Genomic DNA, 27147 nt, shown 5'->3' with positions numbered 1-27147 from the left:
CATTCTTCTGACAGGACATTTTTCAGGGTTCCTATACTTTAGATGTTATGACTTCTTATATTTGTCGTCAAAATACTCCATACATTTTCTATAGGATTCAAATCAGGGGAATGGGGAGGTGATTGAATCACTTTTGAACAGTTATATAGAATCCATTCTCGAACAATGTGTGATTTGTGCTTGGGGAATGTTGTTCCCAATCCCAATAATATTTGCAGAAGCGGTGGACAGTAACAGGGTAAATGATCCAGTGTTAATAATCAAAAGATGTTTTCCCAATTTTTAATAAAACAAATAATTTTTCATGTAGTTTTTTTTTCAGAAACATCTTTAAAATTTTATTTACAATTTCGAATTTTTATGTATGGCCAGCACCCCATCTTCCTCATTGGCACCAATAACAATTTGAGCATATCCCCACAATTCAACTTCCACAGTCTTGCCGGTACAGCTACCATTCACCTTGGCTCCGGATATGACATCACAATAAGTTCCAGGTTCCAAACATGTCATCAAACGTTCATTCAAATCATAACCATTACCATTGAAGGCTACAAAAGCCCTATCACCACGACAGAATGCAATTTGATTGTCATCATTATCCCACCAATCATTAAGGCCCGCATCACCGGCAACATTTTTAAATTCAATCATATTGTAGATTTGACGCCATCTATGTTCGCAGACCCAACCATTAGTACAGGCTCCAGTTGTGGGATCAAATACCGGAGAAATAATAACGCCATCAGTTGTTTGTGGAGGTGGTTGATCACGATCGCTGAAATCAAAGGAGGACATAATGCGACTAATTCCATAAGGATAAGCCAAACCGAAGGCTGTAGCCATTTTATATTGTTTCGATTGTTTGTAGGTCAAAACATCGCCACCATCACGTTGATTGTCGTGATTATCGACAAATACCAAGGCGTCTTCACTTGGCAGGAAACCCCATTGTGGCCCCCAAGATACCAACCATTTCAGTTGATTACCACCACGGAAAGCACGACCAATTTCTTCGGAGAATCTAAATTCTGTCACAGCACCCAGTTGATTGTATTCGTATTTGGTAATTGTCTCATGGCCATGATCGATTACTTCTTGGAATATGAATGGCCGCGAGTTGGCAGCAAAACCGTGGTTGGTATTTAAATTGCGAACACGATTGTAAATGACCTGGGAAAGAGAAGGACATTTTTAAAAGGCATTAGAAAGACAAAGACTAGACGCTATTAAAATTTCAACACGATGTAAGAAGTGGGAATAAGCGGGTAAGGGTGCTGCTTAAGACACTTTCCCATGGAAAGGGTGCCTCCTAAGAACCTTCCACAACGAACCTTTTTAACAACCTTTCCTTCTTAACAAACTTTCGCCGAAAAGGGTGCTTCTTAAGAAACTTTCCCAAGGAAAGGATGCTTCTTAAGACCCTTTCAGGGAATGGATGTTTCTTAAAACCCTTTACTAGGGAAAGGATGCTTCTTAAGACCCTTTCCCAGGGAAAGGTTGCTTCCCACTTAGTTAATTAATGCTTAACTTTTAGGGGAGTGAAAGGACTACCTTTGGTAAACATTTCCGACCTATCTTTGACCAGCTGCACTTAAGTGGAAATGTAGAACCCTACAGAGTGAACCTATATTGTCCATCTTCGAACTAGGGATAGGTAATGGAAAGCAATAATCGATTTTTCGACTTTTCGATTTTGGTCTAAAACTAAAAATGCGATTTTTCGGTTTTGCGATTATTTCAGTTGTCTTAAAACTCGACTTTCGACTTTTTCATAACCGCGGAAAATCGATTATAATCGACCATTCGTCGATTTTAGAGTTTTATTTTGAAACTGTAAAACCGCCAAATGTATAAAACCGTCAAGTCTACTATCTATGAGCAAACTCGAAAATCGATCACAAGGTAATCGATTATGCGATTTTCCCTCCAGACAAAAGTCGACTACGATTTTTAGATTTTTGACTGCAGAAAGTCGATTAATCGATTAACCGAAAGTCACTTACCAACCCCTACTGAAAAGAGCATTTAAACTAAGCGAAAATGTGGAACGTTTTGTGAGTGAGGTACCCGAAGAAGTGAACCGATATAGGCAATCTTCCAACATGATCATAGTTTCGAACAAATAATACGAATTGAAAAGTTTAGGCCAAACCGGTCATTCAATTCTGAAGTTATGTGCTCATCAGTAATTTTAGTTGGGCGGCGCAGGGTTGTGTATGTCCATTATTTCAGACAGTATGGGCTTGTCCACGAAAAAATTGTAGCCTTGGTAAAATTCCAAAACAATCCTCGAAGAGACTTTAAACTGCGCATAAGTGAAAATGATGGACTTTTGTGGGGGACATATCCGAAGGAGTGAACCTTTATAGTTAATCTTCGAACTTCGATCCTAGTTTGTGAGAAATATTACGATTTTCGACCAAATTGGGCATTCAATGTGAAAGTTATCGTGCCGATCAGTTATTTTAGTTGGGCGCCGCAGTTTTTTTTAGCGTTGTTGGTCCGTTATCTCAGGAAGTATGGGCTTACTCACGAATCGTTGTAATCAGAATGGTTAGGACTAGTTTCGAAGATACCTTAAACTGCACTAAAGTGAAAAATTTTAACTTTTGTGGGGGAGATACCCGAAGTAGTGAAGCGATATAGCCCATATCCGAGCTTGATCTAAGAATGGATGATATATTACGATTTGCAAAGTCTTTACCAAATCGGGTATTCAATTTGAAAGTTATCGTGCTCACCAGCCATTTTTGTTGGGCGCCGCAGATATATTTTGGAGTTTTAGGTTCATTGTCTCAAGAATTATGCACTTGTCTTGGGCGCCGCAGTTTTTTAGAGTTGTTGGTCCGTTATCTCAGGAAGTATGGGCTTACTCACGAATCGTTGTAATCAGAATGGTTAGGACTAGTTTCGAAGAGACCTTAAACGGCACTAAAGTGAAAAATTTTAACTTTTGTGGGGGAGACACCCGAAGTAGTGAAGCGATATAGTCCATACCCGAGCTTGATCTAAGAATGGATGATATATTACGATTTGCAAAGTCTTTACCAAATCGGGTATTCAATTTGAAAGTTATCGTGCTCACCAGGCATTTTTGTTGGGCGCCGCAGATATATTTTTGGAGTTTTTGGTTCATTGTCTCAAGAATTATGCACTTGTCCACAAAAAAATTGTTTGTTGTAATCAAAATCGCTAGGACTAACTTCAGTAAAAAAATTCTAAACAATGCTCGAAGAGCACTAAACTAAAACTTTTTGACCAATAAAGACGATTTTCGAATTTTATCTAATTTTGAAATTATTTGAAAATCGCGGTACTTCAATTTCTTTCATTTTCTTACCTTCAAATCCTCAGCCTTCATGTGTTTGGCAGCATCAACCCGAAAACCGGCCACACCCAATTCCACCAAATGATCTAAAAACTCGACCAAACGATCCCGCACCCACTCCTTGCCTTGATCCAAATCCTTGAGGCCAACCAATTCACAATTTTGCACCTGATAACGATCATTCCAATCCCAAATTTCACACGACTCATGGAAATCCATACCGGAATAAGGTACAGCGGGATAGATTTTCAAGCCCGGCTCAGCTTGTGAACCAGCCGTGCCAACAGCAGTTTTACCTTGATCGGCAGCCATGTGATTTAGAATGACATCAACATAAATGCGTATACCCACGGCATTACAGCGACGACACATGTCGGCAAATTCTTGTTCTGTACCCGAACGCGTTATCAATTTGTAGGATAAAGGCTGATAACGTTCCCACCACGGCCTCTGGTCGACAATAACATTTTCCGTTACGGGAGACACCTGGACACCGGCAAATCCCCGCGGAGCCAGAAATTCTTCACATTCACGGGCAATATCATTCCATTTCCATTCGAAGAGATGGACAATTGTGTTACGTCCGCTCCACCAGTGAGGGTTGTGTTGGCCACTGGCCATGGGTGCTGCTGACAAAGCCACAACAAGGAGGGCCAATGCCCACATGGCTTTAATTTTAAACATGTTGACCGCTCCGATACTTCTCAGTTATGTGAATTGATGAAAAATAAACTGTTCCATTTGCGATTTATGCCAATTTATAGCTTCTTTGGCGTTGAGATGTCTGGGACCTGCGTACTGTGCTATTGCTTTATCTCTGAAATATTGATAAGATGAACTGGGGATTTTCTCGTCCGTTGTTGTTGTTATTTTTCAGTGACTCGTTTCAATTTCATTAACAACAGCAGGCCTTTACCTTCATCAAGTAGGCAAGGTCTTATCACTATATGACGCGGTTATAAATCTTTTGGTGGTCAGAATTTTAGATATGTTTTATGATTCCCTATGACGCTTTAAATAATTGAAACTTAATCGAAATTTGCTTTCAATTAACTTAGACAGAAGATATGCTGTGGGCAAAAGGCAATAAATATAGGAGAAACCCCCATACAGTTATAACCGCAGATAGTAGGACACAGTTTGTATTAAAAAGCGTTATGTAAATAGTGGTATTGCGTGATGTAAACATGTTCTTGTAGATAAAGATAAATAATTTTTGGGTACTGGTAAATGACCCATTGACATAATTTCCCATGCTTAAAGAATAAATACACAGTGCTAAAAACACACATATAGATAACAGATTTACAATACCACCCACATACAGAGTAATTCAAAGGTTATCTGGTGCTGCTTTAAAAAAATCTAAAACTTTTTATTGTCTCGGAACAAAATTGGCTGAGATATTAGCATTGGAAGGGAAGAACGGTGTCTAACAACGGTGACAACCTCGGCAAAGCTACTGAAAAAAAGAATATTCCAACGCCAGGATCGGCAATTTATGGCGGAGACAACCTTACGGGACTCACAAATCTAACCCTAGACGTCATTCATGATGTTGTGTCGAGGCACAACGATGACATCCTATCTCTTTTAGGAGGTGGGTTATCCTTTCGTTTAAGTCAGAAAGCATCTCGACAGGTACATGGGATAATCCATCCTTGTCTGATGTGGAAATGGACATTACGGTGAATCACACTTCGTCTATTAAGGCCGCATTAGTGTTACTACTATCCCTTCTGGTAGATAAATCATTGACACTGAACGTTATGCAGCTTCCTTCTCTCTAGACAGAATGATGTGGAAAGAGAAGACGGGAGAGGGGAACATACTTAACCTACCTAGAGGGCCTACTGAAGAGCTGTCTGAATCTCGGTTACTCGAGAAGAATCCAACCAATATAACAGGGAAGGAATTAGTGGGCATCAAGGCGAAGCTAAGACATATAAGGAGGATAAAGGAAGTGTATCTAAATACGCTTAAAGAATCATCCCGACCGAATTCCGAGAAAGTGAAACATAGTTACTCTCCCTCGTGCAATACAAAAACAAGTGAGACAGATAATAAAAGGGCCTACCAAAGAGCTGCCTGCATCTGCAGTCGGTTACTCGAGAAGGACCAGCCAATATTGCAGGGAAGGAATTAGTGGATATATAGCTCGCCTAAGACATATGAGAAGGATAAAGGAAATGTATTCAAATATGACTAAGAGAATCATCCCGACCAAACGAAATCTAACGAAACTGCTTCATATCGAAACGGGTTGAAGTGCGTACGATTCTCTGAGGAGGCCGCAAGTTCCAATTCAATGACATATTGCTCGATCGTCTACTTGCTGAATGCAGGCACCTACTAGCGAGACCATTAGGTGGTCGACACTAGGAAGTTCGGAAAGATCTCCAAAGGTAAGAAGTTCTCTTTATTGGCGGTAGCAGAGCGAGGCCATTCCGGATGAATTTCTGGTTGTAATCATCGACAGAGCTGATGCGGAAGATAATCCTCGTCGATTATGAAGATATCATATAGGAAGGTCAGGTTCAAGGGCGTGAATATTATTAATTATATAGATGAAGAATCTAAGGCATTCCTAATTCATACTATAAGGAACTAGATTGCAACGTGGGAAAGTGCGAAGATTTCTGCTGTCTCCATTGCTGAGATCCTCATGCAGTTAGAGCATAGGTTCCACCACCGGAAACGGTGAACTTACGGCTTTTGATAAACGATTGGTAATAGACAAGCAAAGCTTGGAGTAGCATCTGTTGGCCAATAAAATTCTTCTTTTTAATTCACAACTGAAGTCGTTTGTTGTGTTTACGGCGGTGCCGACGTATACGAAGTATTTTACTACCTCAAAATTATAGGAACCAACTTCAACAGTTGGTCCGATCTCAATGGACGCATTGCGCGTCGACACTTGGTCTTCTCGCCGTTTACCGCCAGACTTTAGCAGATTCTCCTTCGACCTTCATAAAGGTATCGCTTACTTCTTTTACTGATCGTCCCATGATGTCAATATCATCAGCATAAGCAAGTAACATGTGGCTATTGCTGTAGATTGTGCCACTTCATTTGACGTTTGCATCTCGTATAACCTTTTCTAGCAGGATGTTGAAAAGATTACACGAAAGGCTGTCTCCTTGCCTAGCTGATGCATACACCTTATCAGCGTATCGTCTCCGGTTTTAAACAGCTCGGTTGGTAGGCCATCAGCTCCTGCTGCCTTATTATTCTTCAGCCGGTATCCATCTTCTGGGATTGGATGTGTGGTATCTTCGTCGACTTTGCTACTATTGGATATCAACAGTTTGGAAAAATGTTCTTTCCATATCCTTAGCACACTATCTGTATCAGTTACCAGATTACCTTGCTGGTCTCTACAGGAGGATGTGTCAGTTCCAAAGCCATCAGTTTGATGTTTCACTCTTTGGACTTCATTCTGTCTTCTGTATATCTCGATTTGTTCACACTTCCGCTTTTCCATCTCTCTCTTTTTCCTGCGGAAAAGGCGTTTATCCTCTCTCCTTTTCTTCCGATACCTCTCTCGTGCGCTACGCGTTGCTATTGATTGTAAAGTAGCCCTATATGCCGCATTTTTCTCTTCAGTAGCAGCACGATACTCCTGGTCATACGATGGATTTCTTGGTGGAGATCTCTGGTATCCAAGTACTGATTTTGCGGCTGTTTGCATGCAGTGGGCAATGTTTTGCCATTGTCCTGATATGTTATCGGGACGAGGAGTGCTTTGATTAAGCAGTTGGGCCAGTTGAGTGGAATATGCTGTGGCTATCTGTTGTAATTGCAGCTTACCGATGTCCAACTTCTGTGCTGTGTCTGTTCGCACTTTGTTTGCTACGTTAAATTTGGTACGTACCTTTGCTGCAACAAGGTAGTGGTCCGAGTCTATGTTTGCGCCTCGGAACGATCGTACATCCAACACGCTCGATGCATGTCTTCCATCTATCACAACGTAATCAATTTGATTTCTTGTTCTTTGATCTGGCGACAGCCAGGTGACCTTATGAATATCGGGATGCTTAAATCTGGTACTGCTAACTACCATGTTTCTTGCAGCTGCAAAGTCTATCAGCCTCATACCATTGTCAGATGTTTCACTGTGGAGACTGAATTTCTCGACTGTTGTGCCAAAGACATTCTCCTTTCCAATTTTGGCATTAAAATCGCCTAGTATAATTTTAATGTCATGGGCAGGGCAACGGTCATAAGTTTCTTCTAAGCGCTCGTAAAATATATCTTTGGTCTGTTCGTCCTTGTCTTCAGTGGGAGCATGAGCGCAAATAAAGCTGATGTTGAAGAATTTTGCTTTTAATCGAATTGCAGCGAGTCTTTCATTTTTTTCGTTTTTTCTTTCGTTTTTTCATAGTATGCTGTTTTTTCTAGGGGAGGGTGACTAACCCGACGCCCAAACCCAAGTTTTTAAGGTTTTTATGGGTGAACGCGCGGCACATGTTAGCTCACTATCTTCAACGGGTGTTAAAGGCAGTTCCCCAGATGACACCACGGGGAGGTCAGTGTCCACTTGAGATGAAAGAGAGACCAAGATAAATACTGGGCTTTGCCAGGTTAAAGCCGGTCAGGACCGTTCCTTGGTATCTTCCTTATACACCTATGGAAGATACCCTCAGAGTGGGACAGAGTGTTCCTTAAGGGCGGGTTGATATCTCCGGAACTGTTTAACCTGTACATTTCTTAAATTCTAAATCCATCTTGCATTCCAGTCACTGATAGCGGAATCATTTATAATAGTTACGGACATCTTCACTAACCCTACTATGAAAGGTAGCCGTGGCCCTATGCTACAAATTCTAAGATTATTTTTTAAAATAAAATTGAATAATTATATTAGGTTTATAATTATTCAATTTTAATTAAAAAAAAAAATAATCTTAGAATTTGTAGCAGGTGGAGCACGGCTACCTTTCATAGTAGGTTTAGTGTAGATGTCCGTAACTATTATGAAGGACTATGCTATCAGTGAGTGGAATGCAAGATGGATTTAAAATTTAAGAAAGGTATAGGTTAAACAGTTCCGGAGATATCAACCCGCCCTTAAGGAACACTCTGTCCCACTCTGAGGGTCTTTTACGTTTTTTTTCTTCGTCAACACATATGGTTGATTATCCGATGGCTTAAACAAGACTGAAAGGAAGTCCTTGAACATCTTGGCTTGTTTGACGGTATTGAAGGCTTTCGATAGGTCAAGAGCAACTATGGAGGTTCGGTCGCACTGCCAGTTTTGGTTCCGTCGTCGACTGATATGTGTTGATATGACGTGTAATGCTGTTGTGGTACATCGCATTGGACAACAGGGAAACAAGAGTAGTGCCTCTAGAACCCAGATGGCCAAGCCATTGCTGCTTACGCAATTAGCAGCAGAACACAAAACCATCACCATTAGTTTTACACACAAAATAAGCCCACACAAGCTGCACTACTGCAAGTAACACAAATGTCTATGCACGCGTGCATATGATTTATTGCTGCTTTTTCTCTGCTGGCCACCAATACTCTAGAATATTTGCTACTGGAGAAACGTCCCGGAAAATTCTCTCAGTTACCAGAGAATCTGAGAGACAGGGCCGCTCTCTGAAGCGGTGATAGATGAATTGTCTGAACTCTTGTCAATCAGATCTTCGATGGTTCAGAAAAGAGGTTATGAAGTTGGATGTCTGCTAGGGTTGGATAATCTATTTCCCAGAGCGGAACGGTCTTTCTAGTTCCATTTCCGAAAAGGAACTAGTTTCTTAATATACTTCCAAATAGTTCCGAGAACGATATAGTTCAATGAATCTTTCTCGTTCATTTTGCCTCCTTCGTTGCAAATAATTCTGGGAACGAAATAGTTCAACGAATCCGAATAATGAACGGGAAGAATCGAAATTATTAAAGGATGAAGGATAGAGGGAACTATATGCAAGAAAGGAGCAATATGAGCTAAAGGAACTGTATGAAGGAAAGAATTGGATATATTTCCAATAGTTCCTTGGAAATAGGTCGTTCCGGAACTACACAACTCTAATGTCTGCTAACGGAGACTGTAATGAGAAGATGGTCTGGCTAGCTGTGGGGTTGTCTGCCGAGCTGTGGCAATATCCTCTTTTGCTCGTCGTAGCGCCTTCGTTCACCGTGCAAACTGTGAAGCGGATATATAACGGAACAGCTATTCTTCGGCGGTATGTACACGCAGAGAAGAAAATGGATATGAATGGGATATACGTTTTGCCCTCTTGAATACAATGCTTGACACATGCATCTGTGGTTTCTCCTTCCAAAAAAATCTGCGGACTAATGCTGTTAAAATATATTCTTTTTCCTAGCGTTTCTCAGCTACCGTCTCGTATCTAGTTCCATGTTTACCTCTATGGTCCCTGATGTTAGGATGGTAGTTGTGGACTTTGCGGCATATATTTGCAGTTTATAAAGAATTCTCTGATGGTGGGGAGGTAATTGTTTCAGTTTGTCGTCTGCATATGAATGGGATATACGTTTTGCGGTGGGAAGAGGGCTTTGAATACACAAGAGTTGAAAAGTAGGGGGAGATAGTAAGTACTGGGATATAGTTGAGGTACTTTTTGTTAGTTTTTCCACTGGGAGGGGCCTTTGTCCTCTGAATTCTACATCGGATTATTGCCTACCGCCCATGTAATTTGTTAGCTATCTTTAGAGGTGGTTAGGGATTTACTTTGTCGAAGGCTTTCGACAAGCATATTGCCACTAATATTCTCTTTTTATGTCTCTTGATATTTAGCCCTTTTGCAATCCTGAAGTCGACTTCACCGATTGCTGTGATTGTGCTTCTTCCATTGGATTCCAAATGTCAAATAAAACCCAGGGGATTTAATACGATAAATTATTTGACGTATACGCTATGGAATAGACATTTGAGACCCAGTGCACACTGGTCCCAACCTGCGACAAAAATCGAAAAATCGATATCAGCAAATCTCTGCGACAATTCAGCAAATTGTCTCTAAACATATCATATTTTAATATTCCAGCACTGTTTTTGTACTTTATAACGGTATTTAACAAAGCAAAGCAGAAGAAGATGACATTTACGTATTATCTTTCAAAAACTTTAAAATCATCAGTAAGGTCGTGACTTTTTACAAGGCAAATAACTCGAAATTGAAACGATAAACATTTTGTGTTTGAAATTGAAGTTTTAGTTCAAGGTATTCTAATTACTTTTACATAAAAATTTTTACATATTGCTCGAATAAAACGTGCTGGAAATTAAATTTTTTATAATACTTTTTTTTGTGAAATTTTTTCCAAGTCTTAAAAATGGAAGTTGAGTTTTACTAACTTCGCCATCCTTCGCCACTCTCAATTTTTTTGGAGAATGTTCGAAATAGTGTCAAGTTTACAACAAAATTGATTCCAGCTGCATATATTTGCGCTTCCGTGCGTGACATAAAAAGTACTGACGATGCCTCTGGTCGTTTCATATGAATATGCCGTATTACTGTATTTTAAGTTTCTTCTTTGATTTAGATATTTTTGTTTTGGGATCTACTTATGAGTGTATTTTTTACATTTGTATATTTTTGATATATGTATGATGCTACATATAATATGAAAACCAAGTAAAAATGTAAAGTTCGGTCGTACCGAACTTTAGTATATCCCTACCATGAAATATTCTGACCTCAAATGAAATAATTTGTTTCCTTTCCTGTCCACGATACCAGTCGAAGACGTTTTTTGACCACTAAGAACTCCAAATAGCAAATTACAACCAATTCGAACCGAAAATGTAGATAAAGACCTCAAAATAATTGAAATAGGGAGGTACTGTAATATGAGGGCTATACCGAAACCTGGACCCAAGACCACAATTTTTGGCGCAGAAGGTTTTTGATCATTGAGAACTCCAAATGGCAAATTACAACCAATTCGGGCCGAAAATGTTGATAAAATCCTCAAAATACCTGAAATCGGTAGGTACCGAAATATGAGAGCTATACCGAAACCTGGACCTGAGACCACAATTTTTTGCGCAGAAGGTTTTTGACCATTGGGAACCCCAAATACCAAAGTACAGCCAATTAGGGCTGAAAATGTAGATAAAAGCTTCAAAATACCTGAAATCGGGTGGTACCGCTACATGGGGGCTATAGGAAAAACTAGACCCATATTGATGATTTTTTTGCTAAAGTATTTTTTACTTATTTTTAGCATATACTGAAAAAATCAGATCGATCCGACGAGTATAAATATTTTTGTCGCTCCTTCCCATACAAGTGGGACCACTGTGCAGTGGTTTTCGTCGACTTTCGATTTATCAATGAGAAGATTTAAAACACATTCTTTTTTAAAATTCAATAAGACATTTGCTTTTATTTTTTACTTTCTTCCTTTCTTTTACTTATATTAAATAAATATACATACATAACTTTATAATCTTTTTTCATTTTGTTTTTATAATAGTAATAAAAATATTTTAACTCCTCTCCCATATGTTGTTGTTTTATAATAATAAATCAGAATGTCGTTAAGCTCAAACAATCCAAGCTTTCTTCATATGCTTTCTTTGCGCTTTTTCCTTTTGTTTCTTTTTTTAATAACTTTATGACAATTATACGGTAAGATTAAACATTTTATATAAAACAATTAATTGTAAAATACATAAATAATTTATTATATATATTATTTGGCTGTTGTTGTGTTTTTTCTGTAATCCTTAGATAAAACTGCAAATAGAAAAAGTTTTATATAAATAAAATTAATTCTTGAATTTATATATATTTCAACGACTTTATCTTGTTCACAAGCAGTACGAGTTGCGATTATTTTGCGATAAAATAAAGCCAAATGCATTGCATAAATAAGCCATGTTTTTGGTTATTTGTTATAAAAATAAGCTTTAAATTGTAACTATTTTTTAAACAACTACCACCAACTAAAAGCCATTTAAAGCATAATAATGTATTGTTAATAAAATAATAATAATAAATATAAAAACAAATGAAAAACTTTTTCTACTTGCATTCTTTGTTTACAATATAAAATTTAATTTTATTGTTTTGTTTAATGTGATAATTATTTTTAATAACACAACACAAAATTGGTAAATATAATTATAACAAAAACAAGCTTTTTTTTAAATAAATTAGCTACTTTTTGTCTATGGTTTTGTATATTTAAATGCATTTATTTTGTTTTTCTGTTGTTGTAAATATGTGTATACTTTTATGGGGGAATTAAATATTTCTTTATTTGTTTTTTTTTTGCCTTATCTTTTACATATAATAAATAGTACGGCCCCATGACCAGCTTTAATATTTTTTTATTTTTAATAATAAAAAAGTTTCGGATTTTGTGTAAAAGGATCCATCATTATATGTTAAATACAAAAATGTATGAAAAATTTAAGACGTTTAAATAATTCATAAAACAAATAAATAATTCATAGTCGTGGGTATAAATTTTGTCAGTAGTAGTATGGGAGTATGGAGACAAAAGAAAATTCCTAAACGATCTGGCAAAAACAGCAGAGCAAGCAGAATAACATGAGAAAGCTACACCGGACAATAGATTGTCTTACAAAGGTGTATCAGGAACCAAGCAGTAAAATATCGTAATGATAGACTACTAACGAACAATGATGAACAAATTCAAAGATGGAGAGAAAATTTCGAATAACTTAGTAACGTCAGAAACATCATTGAAAATAACGAAATGTACAATAGCACTCCAAGAGAAAATACTTTGAATATATCCTGTAATCTTGCCAGATTGGACGAAATAAATAAAATAAAGGCAATAGAACAACTAAAAAGTAACAAGCTATTATTTTATACAATTTCCATGTTTTCATTTCTTATTACGAGAAACTTGCCGCACAACAGTTCCTTTACTTTTTTAATGGTAAAAGTGGTAAAAGAGAAAACTGTCAAAATTGCTCTCTCATGACCAGTTTTACCACAAAAGTAAAGGAAGGGAAAAATGGTAGATCTGGTAACAATGTCAAAAAGATACAAAAAGTTCAATTTTCTTTTTTTATTTCACTGTTTTTAATTTCGTTTCGTCAGCGTTAATTTTTTCCATCATTGCCAAATAATCGTCAAACAAATGTCGAAAAATCAGTTCTACCATTTTTACCCGAAGAAATTTGTCTGGTAGCCTGTGTTAGAACAGAATGCCTTTTTGTTCTCTCTCTCTCTCTCTTAAAAATTGCTACCATTTTGACCACTTTTTGGGGTTAAGGAACGCTTTGCAGGTTAAAAATAGTAAGAAATGGTAAACTTAGGCAAGTAAAGGAACACAACTCTTGTTTGTTTGTATTTTTTGAATTTACCATATCGCTCATTTATCTTGTGTCAAATTTTCATGTTGATATCTCTAAAATCCAACGAGTTACAGCTTGTTTTCTAGGAGTTTGGCATAAATCAACAAAAAAGTTTTTTGAGATTATGAAGCACTAAAACATTTCGAATCATGCTTGATCTTGCACAGAAATTTAGTACGGATATCTGGCAAGATCTTTACAAAAGATGATCCAAAAATTTCGAACGTTCGTTATTTATCTTCTAATAAAAACTCACTCGATAACGGATGCGAGAATTAGGTCCCAGGTCAGAACCCCAGCCGCCGGAACCGCGGCTGAGTTACTTCGACCTAACATCACATCAGCTTGGGAAGAAGAAAGACTGCCTCAACATGGAAGAAAGGGATTATTGTAAAGTTACCCAACAATGGCGACTTAAAAAACTATAACAACTGGAGAGGAATAACCCTGCTCAACCATACCGCCATATACAAGATACTAGCAGTCATCATACGAGAAAGAATTCAAAAGGCGAGTTGAAAACATTCTGAGAGATGAACAAGCTGGCTTCAGACCAAATAGAAGCTGTGTAGACCATGCCAACAGCCTACGCGTCATAAATCGAAGCATGGCGTACACCCCTGTATCTACTGTTCATCGATTTCAAAAAATCCTTCGACACCATCAGACGGACTGCCATATGGGAAGCATTGAGCAAAAATGGAGTACCCCAGAAAATAATCCAAGTAATAAAAGCGATGTACGAGGATACAGAACTCTCAGTTCTTCATAACGGGAACATAAGCCGACTGTTCCTCACTAATACGGAAGTATAGCAAGGATTCCCTCTGTCACCCCTACTGTTCACAAGTGTACTGGATGAAATAATGAATGAAGTTTGCTCTCAGAGAAGAGCATGAATATGTCGATAGCTTGTGTTATCTAGGAAGCACTGTAACAACCAATGAATGCAAACAAACAAAACGATTCCCGTACCAATCACCCAAAGTCTGAAACTTTTCAGCTTTTCTGAATCGTTTCGTTCTCAAAACAAAACCCCAAACTTTTCAATGCAAAAATATGAAAACCGTACGATTGCTGAAATGTGCTTCGGCTATGATGTGCCGAAATAACAAAACAAAAAGAATTGTTGGCAAACAATTACTGTGCGAAATGATCAATGACACACTCAGACACACACACATTCGATTGCTAACAACCAACGTTCAGTGAGATTACGTGTGCGCTCTCTTGCCTAACGCTGCTATAAGCTAACATCAACATACTTGGAACATACCACGATACGCTGGAATGTTTTTCAACCACCAAACGAATTACTGATTGAATCATTCATGTGTTTTGAACTGTTTCGTTTTTGTGGAATTGGGAACTTTTCACTATTCGTTTGTTCGCACTCACGAATGTAAACAAAACGAAACTAAACAGCGAGTTCGGTCAACGTGGGTTATGTTTCGTTTTGTATTGTTCCGATGGAAAACAAACCAGGAACCCATACAATAGCAGATTAGACGTAGGAAATGGAGGTGGATTGGACACACCTTAAGAAGAAATGTTCATAGCTTAACCAGGATGGAGCTTGAATGGAGTCCCCAAGAATCATGAAATCGAAGTCGACCAAGAAACACCTGGCGACGAACAATATTCCAAGAACGAAGACAAAACAACCTTAAATGGGAAGATGCATAAACAACAGCTAGTAACCGTATAAGATGGCGATGCTTTGTGGAAGCCCTATGCTCACAAGAGCAGTAACAGAAAAAACATGAATTTCTCTTCACAAAGGACTTAATTAATTATTGATTTTTTTCTTGATGCCAATGTCAAGACGCGTGGAAGCTCCATTTTGAGTTAAGCCCTAAACACATCCAACTTTTGTTTTAAAGTTTCGTGTCGTCGTTTTACGTTGGGCGTTGGTAACACACATAAAACGTTTGATAACGCCCCATATGTTTTATGTAAACAATAACATATGTTCGGCGCTCAACATTTAAGAAATATAAAAATATAATATTATTCCTCCTTAAACATTTGTATTTTATATTTTTAGTTACAAAATGAGAAACAAATAAACTAAAAAATAGGATTAAAGAAAAATCAAAGAGAAATGTTAAAACAGCGCCGCCAAAACGTCAAATTTTTTAACTTTGAAGCGCAAAACTGAGCGTTGTTGTGTGCAACACAAAGATAAATAGAACAAGAGAAATTTTCGGAAGCCAATGCCAAACGCAAAATTTTACCAAAACGTTGGATGTGTTTACAGCTTTAACTTTGAATGTCGCACTCGAGGAATACCGAATGCGAACTACATTAATGACAGATAGACAGACCAGACGGCGTAATATATATGACTTACGCAGATGACCATCATGGCCACAGGAGTATGCACCAACAAAAACAAGTCCATCTCGCTAACCTGGTGTTGAAGCAAAGACATTTTCAGCGATCAGTGCCAAAATTCGCAGCAACTATCTTCACGTCATGAAAAAAGGGGGTTTTAGAGATCAAGGTTGGAGACATGACAATATGTGTGTTCGTTTACTGAAAATTTGTACGAATTGTTACTGGAAGTTGTTCGTTTACTCTACAGTACAATGCAAAAGACCTTAGTCGTTCACACAAATTTATAGGACTTGTACAAATTTGTGCAAATTGTTGAGTAAACGAACACACCTAATACCAACGGTCCATAAAATGAAAATACTTGGCGATGTCTTCGACAACCTCCTTATCTATTCTCGTGACATTTTGTTGTCCGTTATTCATTTGTTTCAAACAAAAAATTATAATAATAATACAAATCAGTAATTTCACTTGTAAAAAATAAATGGTTCAGTTCAGGAACATAGGGCGTCAAAATGCGTCCATATTCATATGCTTCGTCTTTCGAAAGAAATAAGGTATCTGCTTAGTCTTAAACTTTTGTTAAGCGACACCCAGTGGAAGGCTTTACTAACCACCTAAAATAATGCCTTACGAACCGGCTGTGTCCAGATGTCGAGTGCTACATTCGCTTTCGCTTTATGTGTAATGTTTTAAAAATTATTTAAACGTCTTGTCACTGTATTTTTAATATATTGTTTTTTTTTTCAATTTTATAAGTGTGTGTTCGAGTGTGATAACATTTAATATTAAAACTCTGTATTTGTAATAACAATAATCAGGTAAACATTTTTTATTTGTGTTATGTTGCAAAGTTTAAAGAAATATATGATTACTATTAATGTTACTATAATTAAATTCCTTCAAATATAAAGATAAATACATTTCATACGGGCGTGCAATTTAATTTTCATTTGAAATTTAAAAGGACTACAAATGGAATATACAACGCTATGTTTCTGGAAACCCTAAAAGATTGTCAGGGCGAGTGGGGCGGGTGATCAAAATTTGTTGTATATACAAATATGAAAAAATGTCTAGGATATATATTTATGTTTATTGTGATATTTGTACATTTATGTGTTTTTTTATTTATAGTATTGCAAAAAAATTATTGTTTTGGGATTTGAATTTTTATTATCAGTTTTTTATTTGGGAGTTTTAAATAGTCATAAGATGGCGCTTTAGGTCATTGTTGAGATTCTTAGTTCAAAAAACAGCTGTTTTGCTTGTTCGTTAATTATTGTTAAGGGTTATCGATTTATTTTCAAAATAAATGTATTTGTACTAAAATTGTCAAACAATAGATGTCACTGATAGTTTAGATTTAAATTGTCAATTTCATTACTTATACGTCAATTAAATTCTCATAAAGGATGTTAAACCATTAAAATGCTCTAATGTAAACCTGTTAAAAACCCATTTACCAGGTTATGTAGTAAAAGCCGTGACAGAATCAATCGTCGCTTGCTACCCAAATGTCAAATTAAAAAGGAATGCCAGAGTCTCTTTGCAATTCCGCCGGCGTTCCCACATATAATTTGAGATTTGAAAGCAAGCAACGAGCTGATTCTGTCACGGCCTTTAGGTCCGCTGATTATCTCTAGCACTACGTTTAGATCATGGCACAATAATAATACAGATACAACGGCTGATTACCACACTAGTTGTCAGAATGCATTATTGTGAATAAAACTAGATACAAAAGGAAAACAAGCAATTTGCAGTAATGCGTTATTGTGAACAAATTTTGACGTTTGGTGTGGTAAATGGCCCCATTATTAGCTTCGTTCCAGAACTAAAAAGTTTTTAAACATTTAACACATTTTGCACATTTTTCCCGAAAATGCGTTCCCACACCAAAAAGTTGCAAAATGTTCACTTCACTTTGAACAAAATAGTTTCTTTAGAAACTTTTTACACGACTAATTTGAGCGAGCAAAAATGTGTAACATGTTTGCCGGCTTCTGATTGGTTGATTCGCCGACTATGACATTTGTTCCAGTTTTTTTTTCTGCATTTTTCCGTTCCCGTACATTTTGGAAAAATGTGTATGTGGATCTCATTTTCGACAGTTTGCTCTTTTGACACTTTTATCATTAAAAAAATATTGGAACGAAGCTATTGTTATTGATGTAACACCATCTTAAGCTGGGTACATATTGTCAGTTTTGAATTACAGCTTTGTTCAAATAATCGTTCATTTTTGTAATTCATTGTTGGACGGATGGACTTTTAGCATTTTTAAAAGTAAAGGAACATACCATATATAATTCCTACCCAAACATTTTTATTTTATACTTTTTATTACAAAATGAGGAACAAATAGACTAAAAAACTAACCTTAAAAATGCGTCAATGTATTTGTTTGACATGTAATGCCAAGTTTACACTTGCGCTCCAAAATCCACTGGATTTCACGAAATCCTGAAATACACCCTGGTGTTTACACTTATTTTTTGTTGATTTCAAACATATCACAATGATCAAGGTAGATGTATATGCGCAGCTGATCGAACATGAATTTTCAAAACAAGTTGTAAATTGAATTAATCATCAAAAATATACGACAATATAGAACTTTACAACTTTATTTGGAAAATTATCGTAAAATTATCTATATATGGTATTACTTGTGTATAGTACTAACAAATGAACAAGTAAAAAAGTATCAGTCGGCTTTGCCGACAGAGATATACCCTCAGCCTGTGTATATTGAAAAATTTTTTTTCCAAAAAACTCATGTATTTAGGGAGTTTTAAGAATTTTGGGCGTTTGAACTGACAAAAATGTTGATTAGGATTTAATATCAAAAGTTTTGCGGAGGAGATACTAAAAAGAATGGATCTCCAGCCACTACATATGGTACCATAGGGTTTTTTTAGAACTTCAGGGATGTTTGCTCAAGAAGTATGAACTTGCCCCTGAAACAACTTTTACCATCGCAATTGAGGCAGCAATGCAAGTTGCTTCAACAAAAATCAAAGTGATTCGAAAGCAGGTCTTAAAGTGAACATGTATCCGAAATTTTGAGTGGGAGGTATCGGATGGAGTGGACAAATATAGTCCATATTTGAACCTGATCTATATCTGGTAGATATATTAGGATGTGTAAAGTATGGATTAATTCGGCCAATCTCTTAAAGAGTTATCGTACGCACAATTTTTCCGAACATTTTTGAACTTTTGTGGGGGAGGTACCTGAAGGAGTGGACCGATATGGCTTATCTTCGAACTTAAACTATGTTTGGACAAAATATTACTAAGGCCAAACTTTGGACCGAATCGGCAGACCTGTTCGAGAGTTATTTTGCCCTCCAACCTCCTCACACGGTGTCATAGGGGTTTTTTTTGCAACTTTCAGGCTATTTTCTCAGGAAGTATGGACTTGCCCCTGATGAAACTTATACCGTCGTATGGAGGGCAGTGAATACAAGTTGCTAAAGCAAAAATCAAAGCGATTCGAGAGATGTTCCTAAACTGAACTTTTCCAAAATTTTGTGTGGGAGGTACCCGACGGAGTGGACCGATTGAGTCCATATTAAAACCTGATCTAAGTCTGGTACACGCTCCACGATGGGCAAAGTATAGACCAAATCGGTTACACACTTCAAGAGTTATCGTGCGTACAAATTTTCCGAACATTTTCGAACTTTTGTGGGGGAGGTACCGGAAGGAGTGGACCGATATAGCTCATCTTCGAACTTAAACTAAGTTTGGACAAAATATTACGAAAGCCAAAATTTGAACCGAATCGGTTCATCCCTTCGAGAGTTATCGTGCGCTCCAGCCAGACAGACAGACAGACGGACGGACATTGCTCAATCGACTCCAAATTGTCTGAAACATATTTCGTCCAAACATACTTGGGGTCTAAAACCATTATTTCGATGAGGCACATTTTGCCCGTATGAAAGTGTATATACCCTTCATAGCCTAAAGGCTGAGGGTATAAAAAATAAAAAAATGATTTTTATAGTTAAGATATAAGACATAATAATAAATTTTGGTAGATAAAAGTTGTGCTCAGAACCTGCACAATATGAGTACTTGCAGTAGTTTTCCCGTTTAGTGCTAAAAATGCGTTCCCGTACTTCGAAATCTAGCAAGACACCCTCTTCTCCTTTTTTCTGCCATACAATTTTTTGGCCTACATAGTAGAAACTAGCAGCAAGCATGTTCATTGGCATCTAATATGATAGCTCATACGTTGATTTTGACATTTATGTTGGAGTTTTTGCAATTTCCGTCATTTTTCCGTTCCCGTATTTTTTAAGAAATTTGTATGGGGAGGCAATTTTTGACAATTTGCTCTTTTTTCTAACATTACCATTAAAAAAGTACGGGAACACAATGAAAAATAGAATTGTAACAAAGTAATTTAATATTTTTTTCACATTGTTTACAAATTTTGATACTAAAATTTTTTCTGGCAGCAATTGACCATCTACCTTGTTTATTGTGATACGTGAAAAGTGTTGCAACTTTTGGTACTTTTTTAGGCAAAAACAGGGTTGTATATCATGTGTACTGTGATTTCGATGTTGATTTCGCTGAAATCACGAAATGAGATGATTTCATTTTTGTATGCGAAATCATGATAAATTTTGCTTGATTCCGCGCGAAATCACGAAACGCCTTCGAAATCACGAAACGACGCCGAATATAAACCAAGCATAAACAAAGAAATGTCAAAAATAACGCCAGTGTCAAAACGTCAAATTCAAAAATTTTAAACTTTGAAGACGAAAACTTAGCGTTCTTGTGTGCAACACAAATAGAACAATATAAATTTTCCGACGTCAAAGCCAAACGCAAAATTCTACCCAAACGTTGGATGTATTTACAGCTTAACTGTAAATTAATCGTATAAAAGCTGGAAAAATATATTTTTGCGATTATATGATGCAATTATATAATCGCAAAACAAGTAGCAAAAACAACAGGACTATTTTGATCGAAAGTACTTCAAGCTGTCATAATTATCATACCAATAACAATCAATTTGATAGACTGGGAGAAATCAGCTGGCCTTATCGCTACGCCTTATGTATTGCACCACCAGCATCTTTACAAGAGCGACAATGGTATTAACTGTCAGTATGGGGAATCTAAGAATTACCTTATCCAGATAATAGATAACACGAGCGCAACATTAGATGGCTGCAAGCTAGTCGCAATCTGAATTGCTGAAATCCTCTGCATGGTTGTAACCACGACATGAGTGCCATATACTGATTCGGGCGAGATAGAGAGTTGGGCATAGTTTTGGTTCAGGAACCCTATATATGCCAAAATAAGCTTCTTAAACATGGTTTTTTGACGTATGTTGTATGAAAATGACAGCCTAACCGGGGTATTAGGCTAGCGGTGGGCGATATTGCCTCCTATAATTGGGAAAAGGTAAGGGTCACCAAACTATTCGGTGCGCCAACTGCTGAATGAGTAGTAGAACAGGTGCAGCTTGTAAATGATCTGTGATTCAAATGCTCATCATGGGGGATGATACACAACATTGAAGTAATTATGTACGCTCATGGCGTCAGGTCCAATCGCTGATAACATTTGATGAATATGAAAATATCGACCACTAAGTCAAGAACCAACTTTGTTCAATATATGGACTGCATAAATAATGCTCCCATTAAATGTGCAATGGCATTTGACAGATTCAAACCACGACCCTGGAGCCAACTTAAACGGCGTTTGCACTAGAGCTTTTCTCTGGGTTAACCTTCTTTATAAGCATTTATTTGACGTTTGCGCTATGGAATTGACATGTGAAACCCAAACCCACTGGGTTAAGTGCAAACGGGGTATTATAATTTCATCATGTGTAATTAGTAATTCGAACGAATTTGAACTCGAATAGTTTTAGAGAAATCGGCCATAAAACTGTTATTGCCAGGGTATAAAGAAGACCATGCTTGTGCTTTAGTAAATCGATAAAGGATACATGGACACAATTCAAATTTGTCTATTGTTTGACATTTTAAGGGGAGTACACACTAACAGTCAAAACTGACAGTCAACGTACTTTTAGGTCAATTTTCCGGAAAATAACAACTTTTATTTAGCTAAAAACGTTTGAAATACAATATTTACGGTATTATTTAGATATTACAAAATAAATTTTTCAGTTAGGCTTTGATATTCACGAAATAGACCTCGATGACTGTCAGTTTTGCTTGTCAATGTGTACTATACTTTATTTTCGATACGATGTTTTTGGGATTCATTTACTTTAACAGACATTTAGATTGATTTTTATGTTCATTAAATTTTAATATATTATTAAAAAACATATATTTAAAGTTTTTTTTATTGAACAACAAATTTTGGTTCAAAAATATTTATCTAAATAGGTTTTGATATCTAATTTTGGTTTATTATTTTATTAAAGATTTCTAACTACACCTTGAGCTTGAGTTTAGAATCGGGTTGTTGGTAGTTGTTTTTTGATTTAAAAAATTAAGTAAATAATTTTTTCTTTGCTTTTGATGAACAGTTTCATAATGTAGTATTTTTAAAAAAATCTTAGATTTTCATTTGTTGTAAATTCTTTTTTTTTCACTTTAAATTAAGTTCAGGGTGATCAGGATAAGGCAAGAAGTATTTATATGTGCCCTTTTAAAATAATATAATCAATAATATTGGTGAGATCAGCTGATTAGTATAATGTTGCATATTGCATTCAGCCCCTTCGTATATTAAAGGCCGTTTTACACTTGCATTTGACAGGTATGCTATGGGAATGACAACTTAAATGACGCATGTTTTATAACACCTGTTAGATGTAAATTGGGCTTAAGAAAGGTAATCTCGAAAAAAACGAGATAAAGGGTATACTAATATACAGACCAGCTGATGTCATACTTGTGAAAAAGCATATGGTGTGATATAGCCATAACAGATCTCCAAAAGAAAAAACAGCTGATCATTATTTTTTACTTTAAATATAAAAATTTGGTGTACTTTTTGTACTGTGATTCAATCACAAAAGTGTGTTTTGACAGCTCAAATCATTATCAGCTGTTTTCCGGGGGATCTGTAAATTGAGCCATGGCATAACGCGACTGAGAACGTGTGCAGAGTTCTTTAGATTGAAAAGTCTAGTCTGATAGTTGTAATTTTTCGTGAATTGAAAGGAGTAAGCATACATATTTAGAATCGAAACTTCCGTACAAATAATTGAATAGATACTTCTAACGTAGATTTAGATGCACGGGAAATTTAACAATCGAAATAAAAGACTGTGTCTTAAGATGCGTTTACATTATACCCATATATGATGATAATTTTATTAAAAAGATTTATATGACGTAGAATGTGTGAAGACAGACGTCTGTCAAATAAATCGACGCAATCCACTAATGAGCGTTTGTATAAATGTGATATACATTTTAATGATTTTAAATTTATGAGAATAAAGGAACAGTTTCTAGTCTTTGGAGAATATCCAGGATGCTGCTAAAGTTCTCAATTTTCACTTTTAAAAACAATTTAAAATTAATGGAAGCTACCGGCCACTACCCTTTTGAATTATAATAAATAATCTTGCCATTTCCCTCTCCTAAGTAACTTCAAAAAGTTCCCAACTTTCACTGTATTTTAAAAATATTCCTCACATTCCTAGACACTTTTCCCTGTAGTCTGTAAACGCCGTCGACGACTATCACGTCGACGATAACGATCAATGATGCGACTTCTATGTCGCTCCGGACACAAAGCTTCCGGTGAACTATCTACCTTCTTAAGGACTATGCGAAAAGTAAAAGTGTGTTTGGGTGAGGCACTGGTAGCACGTCGCGGTGAGGGTGGTTCAAATTCACTACCACTCGAAAACCCACCACCAATACTACTACCCACAGCACTTAAAGCCCTCGGTGTGCCATTGGCATAACCGGATGGCGTTGACATGGAGCCGGTAGAGAATTGTTGTGTCAACACCGAGCTGGGTCTGGGTTCAAAGATTGAGGCACACCTTTGATCGGTACATAGAAATGTCTTCACCTCTTCTTCCTTCTGTTTTATGGTCAGCGGGAAATGTTTCTTTGTTGGGTCGGCATAGGGGCTACGTTGCGGCAATTCATGATGTCCTGCCGATGAACTTGAATCGTAGCTATCACGTGAACTGTAATTTGAGGAGGTTTGATTGGACAGGGGACTGCGTGCACGTGAAAAGGCACTAAAGGGTGAAATGTGTAGGGATTTAAAGGTTTCTGCTCTCTGTTTTTTGGTCATGGGGAAGTTGGGAGATCTAATGGAGGTAATGCCAAATATACCACCACCGCCGGAGGATGCAGCAGCACCACCACCCCCACTGGCCTCAGAGGGGGTATAATCAAAATGTGTTTCCAAAGAAGATTTCCTACCCGGCGAGGAATTTGATCTTTGGAATGTCTCAGCATCTACCAGTTCTATGGAGGATTTCCTCAGATCTATACTAGATTTCTTGCTCTTCTCATCAATGTCTACAATCTCAAAACTTGAGCTTTGATCTTCATAGCTGGTGGATTGATAGCGGGATATCTCAAAACTAGTTTCCCTAGATGAGTAGGGACATTCGAAACTTGATTCTGCCCGACTAGATTTACGATCACCCTCAACCATTTCAAAACTATCACCACCCGATTCTAAACGTTGCAAGCTGGCATCGGTGTCACCGCCGGGACTACGCAAAGTCTCCAGGAAAGGTGAGCGAGGAGGATCAAATGAAGAGCGCCTAGAAGGGGGGACAAATTCTATTGTGGGACACTGTAATGGAGACTTGTCAGTGGATGAACCCAAAGCTGCCGCCTCCAATACCTTTTTGGCAGCAGCTTCTGCATCATCGGTTTCACGCTTTAGTTCCACAAGATTAACATAGATTGGTTCCTCTTTGTAGCCCTTTAAAATCTCCACCAGTTCAGAACGGAAATCTTCGGGTATGATCAAATCATTCGAATCCGATTCCCGTTCTTCACTGATGCGCGGTTCAATGGGTTCACGACTTTCAGATCTGCGCTGAAAATGATGAACACTGGCCGTTTGTTCAGTCGTTAGGGAGGAGATTTTCAGAGAGTTGTTAATCTCCTCCACAAGATTGGCTAACATTATGTCTGTGGAGGGATCCGCGGCATCTTCAACGTTTTCTTCTTCTTTTTCGTGCTTTTGTTCTTCTTGTTTCTTATCATGCTTGATATAGGATTCACCTACCTTTTCGAAATGGACATTGGCAAACTCGAAGGGGATATCACTTAAGGGTGTGGCCCGACCCGAGGCACTGCCTTCCTGAACATTCAAAAGACCACTGCCGAAGGTGCCGGATGAATCATTGCTGGCTCGCTGGGTATCGCTGGAAGAACGCTGCTGCTGCTGGTGTTGTTGCTGCTGGTGTTTGTTGGACTTCTCCTCGTCGCGGGCAGATCGACGTAGTTTCAGAGACATTTTGGCATAGTGTGAGAATTTCAGTGACATCTTTGGTTCGAATCCAACTTCGGACATTTGTTTTTGTACAGCACTCTTTGCAGCAGTTGACGAGGCTGCCGGACTGGCTGAAAAAGTACTTTGGCGTATGAGCGGTCCCCTAGATGAACCCGACTCGGCTCTGGTAAAAGCATGAGCAAAGCGATTGGTGCGTGTCGAAATGTGTTTGGAGGGTTTGCGTACAAAGGCCAAGATTTCACGCATAACACTTTTCTTTTCAGTGGTGGGTTGTTCCTTGTCGCTGGAGCTCTTTGCTTCTGCTTTCTCCTTCTCCTCCCGCTGATGATCTGATTCCTTTTGACTTTCGGTTGACATGTTGTTAGATTCAGCCATGCGATAAGTTTCAGCAGGATTCGATACGGTTATGGGAGGTATGGGTCCTATGGGACTGCGTTTGTCGCCACTAAAGTAGATGGGTGTAAAGAGATTTATGGAAGGTCTCTTGTAGCCAGTTGGGGTACGGCCGCTGCTAATGGGTTCTTCTTGCTCGGTGGAGGAATCAAAGGTGGAGCGATTACCGCTATCCTGTACGTGGACCGTAGATGTGGGACTACGACTGCGAGCATATTGGCCAAAATCCGTGGGTGCAGCACTACCCACCGGAGAACGTCTTTCCTGGGTGTGGATACTAAATGTGGGACTGCGGCTACGCTCAGCTGAGGGGCTACGCACTGTGGGCGATGCCGTGCCAAATGTTGGATGTAAGGGCAGCTCATTGGGTGACTTCAGGCGATCATTGGAAATCAAAAGAGGGCTACGTCTACCCTGGGGACTGCGATCATTAAAACCGACTGGACTTTTGCGACCTTGCGACAGAGACAGAGAACCCGTCATGCTGCCTTTGCGCCTGTGCGATGCCCTCAGCGTACCTTGGCGTGACAAGGTGGTGGGTGTCTTTTGGCTAACACTACCCGGACTCTTGGACTCCGGATGCGGTAGTATGGGACTTTTCGGTGTGTGCGGACTTAAACCCTTATCATTGGCCGCCAACATGGCATTCAACGTCAATGGACCCTGGGCGTTGATGGGACTGCGCCGATCACTGGGACTACGTCGGGTACGGAAACTTTGGGACTTGGCTTTGCGTATCTTGGGCAGGGATTGGTTGTGCTTATGACGTCCGGATGAGTGATGGTGGGAGGAGGAGGAGGGGCCGTTCAACTTATGTTAGTTGGTATTATGTGGGCCACTGGTGGGATCGCTGCTGCCGCTGGAGCTCAAAGTTGTATTCGAACCATAGGGATCAAGTGAACTCTGCACGGACATCGATCTGCCTTGGTTTTGTCGAGCACGCCTCACTCGACTAGAGTTGGGAGACAGTTTTCCGGGGTCGATACTTTCTGGGTCTGCCTGTAAGTGTTAGAATCAGGCATAAAGGGGGGACACAAGGGACGACAACCGGAAAAAACGACCATGATAATGTTTTTGCATGTTTTTTAATCAGAGGTTACGACCGTGAGTCGTCCATAAGTTTGGGTAATCATAGTCATTTTTTCATTTTAAAGGTTGGATGGATGGATGAAAGAAAGAAAAAGTATTACGCAAGAATTAAATTTCGATTTTTTCGGAAAGAAAAACAAAAGGGAAGCCGATGAGTTGTTATTAATATGAAAAACAAAAACAAATTGTTTTAGTGATGCCAAGTTGAGAACTA

General features: G+C 38.1%; 2 protein-coding genes across 8 annotated transcripts in view; both read right to left on the bottom strand.

Moving 5' to 3' along the window:
* Positions 1-298: 298 nt before the first annotated feature.
* Positions 299-4065, bottom strand: Amyrel (Amylase related). The gene is made up of 2 exons (XM_073957793.1): positions 3344-4065; positions 299-1173 (listed from the first exon to the last, which is right to left on the bottom strand). Exons 1-2 carry the CDS (start codon positions 4013-4015, stop codon positions 343-345), a joined length of 1503 nt encoding a protein of 500 aa, XP_073813894.1. The 5' UTR covers positions 4016-4065; the 3' UTR covers positions 299-342.
* Positions 4066-21286: 17221 nt separating this feature from the next.
* Positions 21287-27147, bottom strand: part of gprs (speckle type BTB/POZ protein) — a 34085-nt gene continuing 28224 nt past the window's right edge. For 3 of the 7 annotated variants that reach the window (XM_073957798.1, XM_073957799.1, XM_073957797.1), the window contains one exon: positions 25177-26839. In XM_073957798.1, the coding sequence (XP_073813899.1) occupies positions 26789-26839 (51 nt within the window). In that variant the 3' untranslated portion in view covers positions 25177-26788. Of the gene's footprint in view, positions 26844-27147 lie in introns of all 7 variants that reach the window. The other 4 variants (XM_073957795.1, XM_073957796.1, XM_073957794.1 and 1 more) reach the window with 2 other exon arrangements.

This window comes from Musca autumnalis, unplaced genomic scaffold, assembly GCF_047663935.1.
Source record: "Musca autumnalis isolate F117 unplaced genomic scaffold, ASM4766393v1 scaffold_5, whole genome shotgun sequence".
NCBI lineage: Eukaryota > Metazoa > Arthropoda > Insecta > Diptera > Muscidae > Musca > Musca autumnalis.
Note: the sequence above shows the minus strand (reverse complement) of the source record. Positions and strands in the feature narration are given on the sequence as shown.

Coding starts and splice junctions, on each gene's coding strand:
- Amyrel (XM_073957793.1), bottom strand. CDS start 4,015: ATGTTTAAAATTAAAGCCATGTGGGCATTGGCCCTCCTTGTTGTGGCT. Junction 1,174..3,343: donor TGAAGGCTGAGGATTTGAAG/GTAAGAAAATGA, acceptor TCTCTTTCCCAG/GTCATTTACAATCGTGTTCG.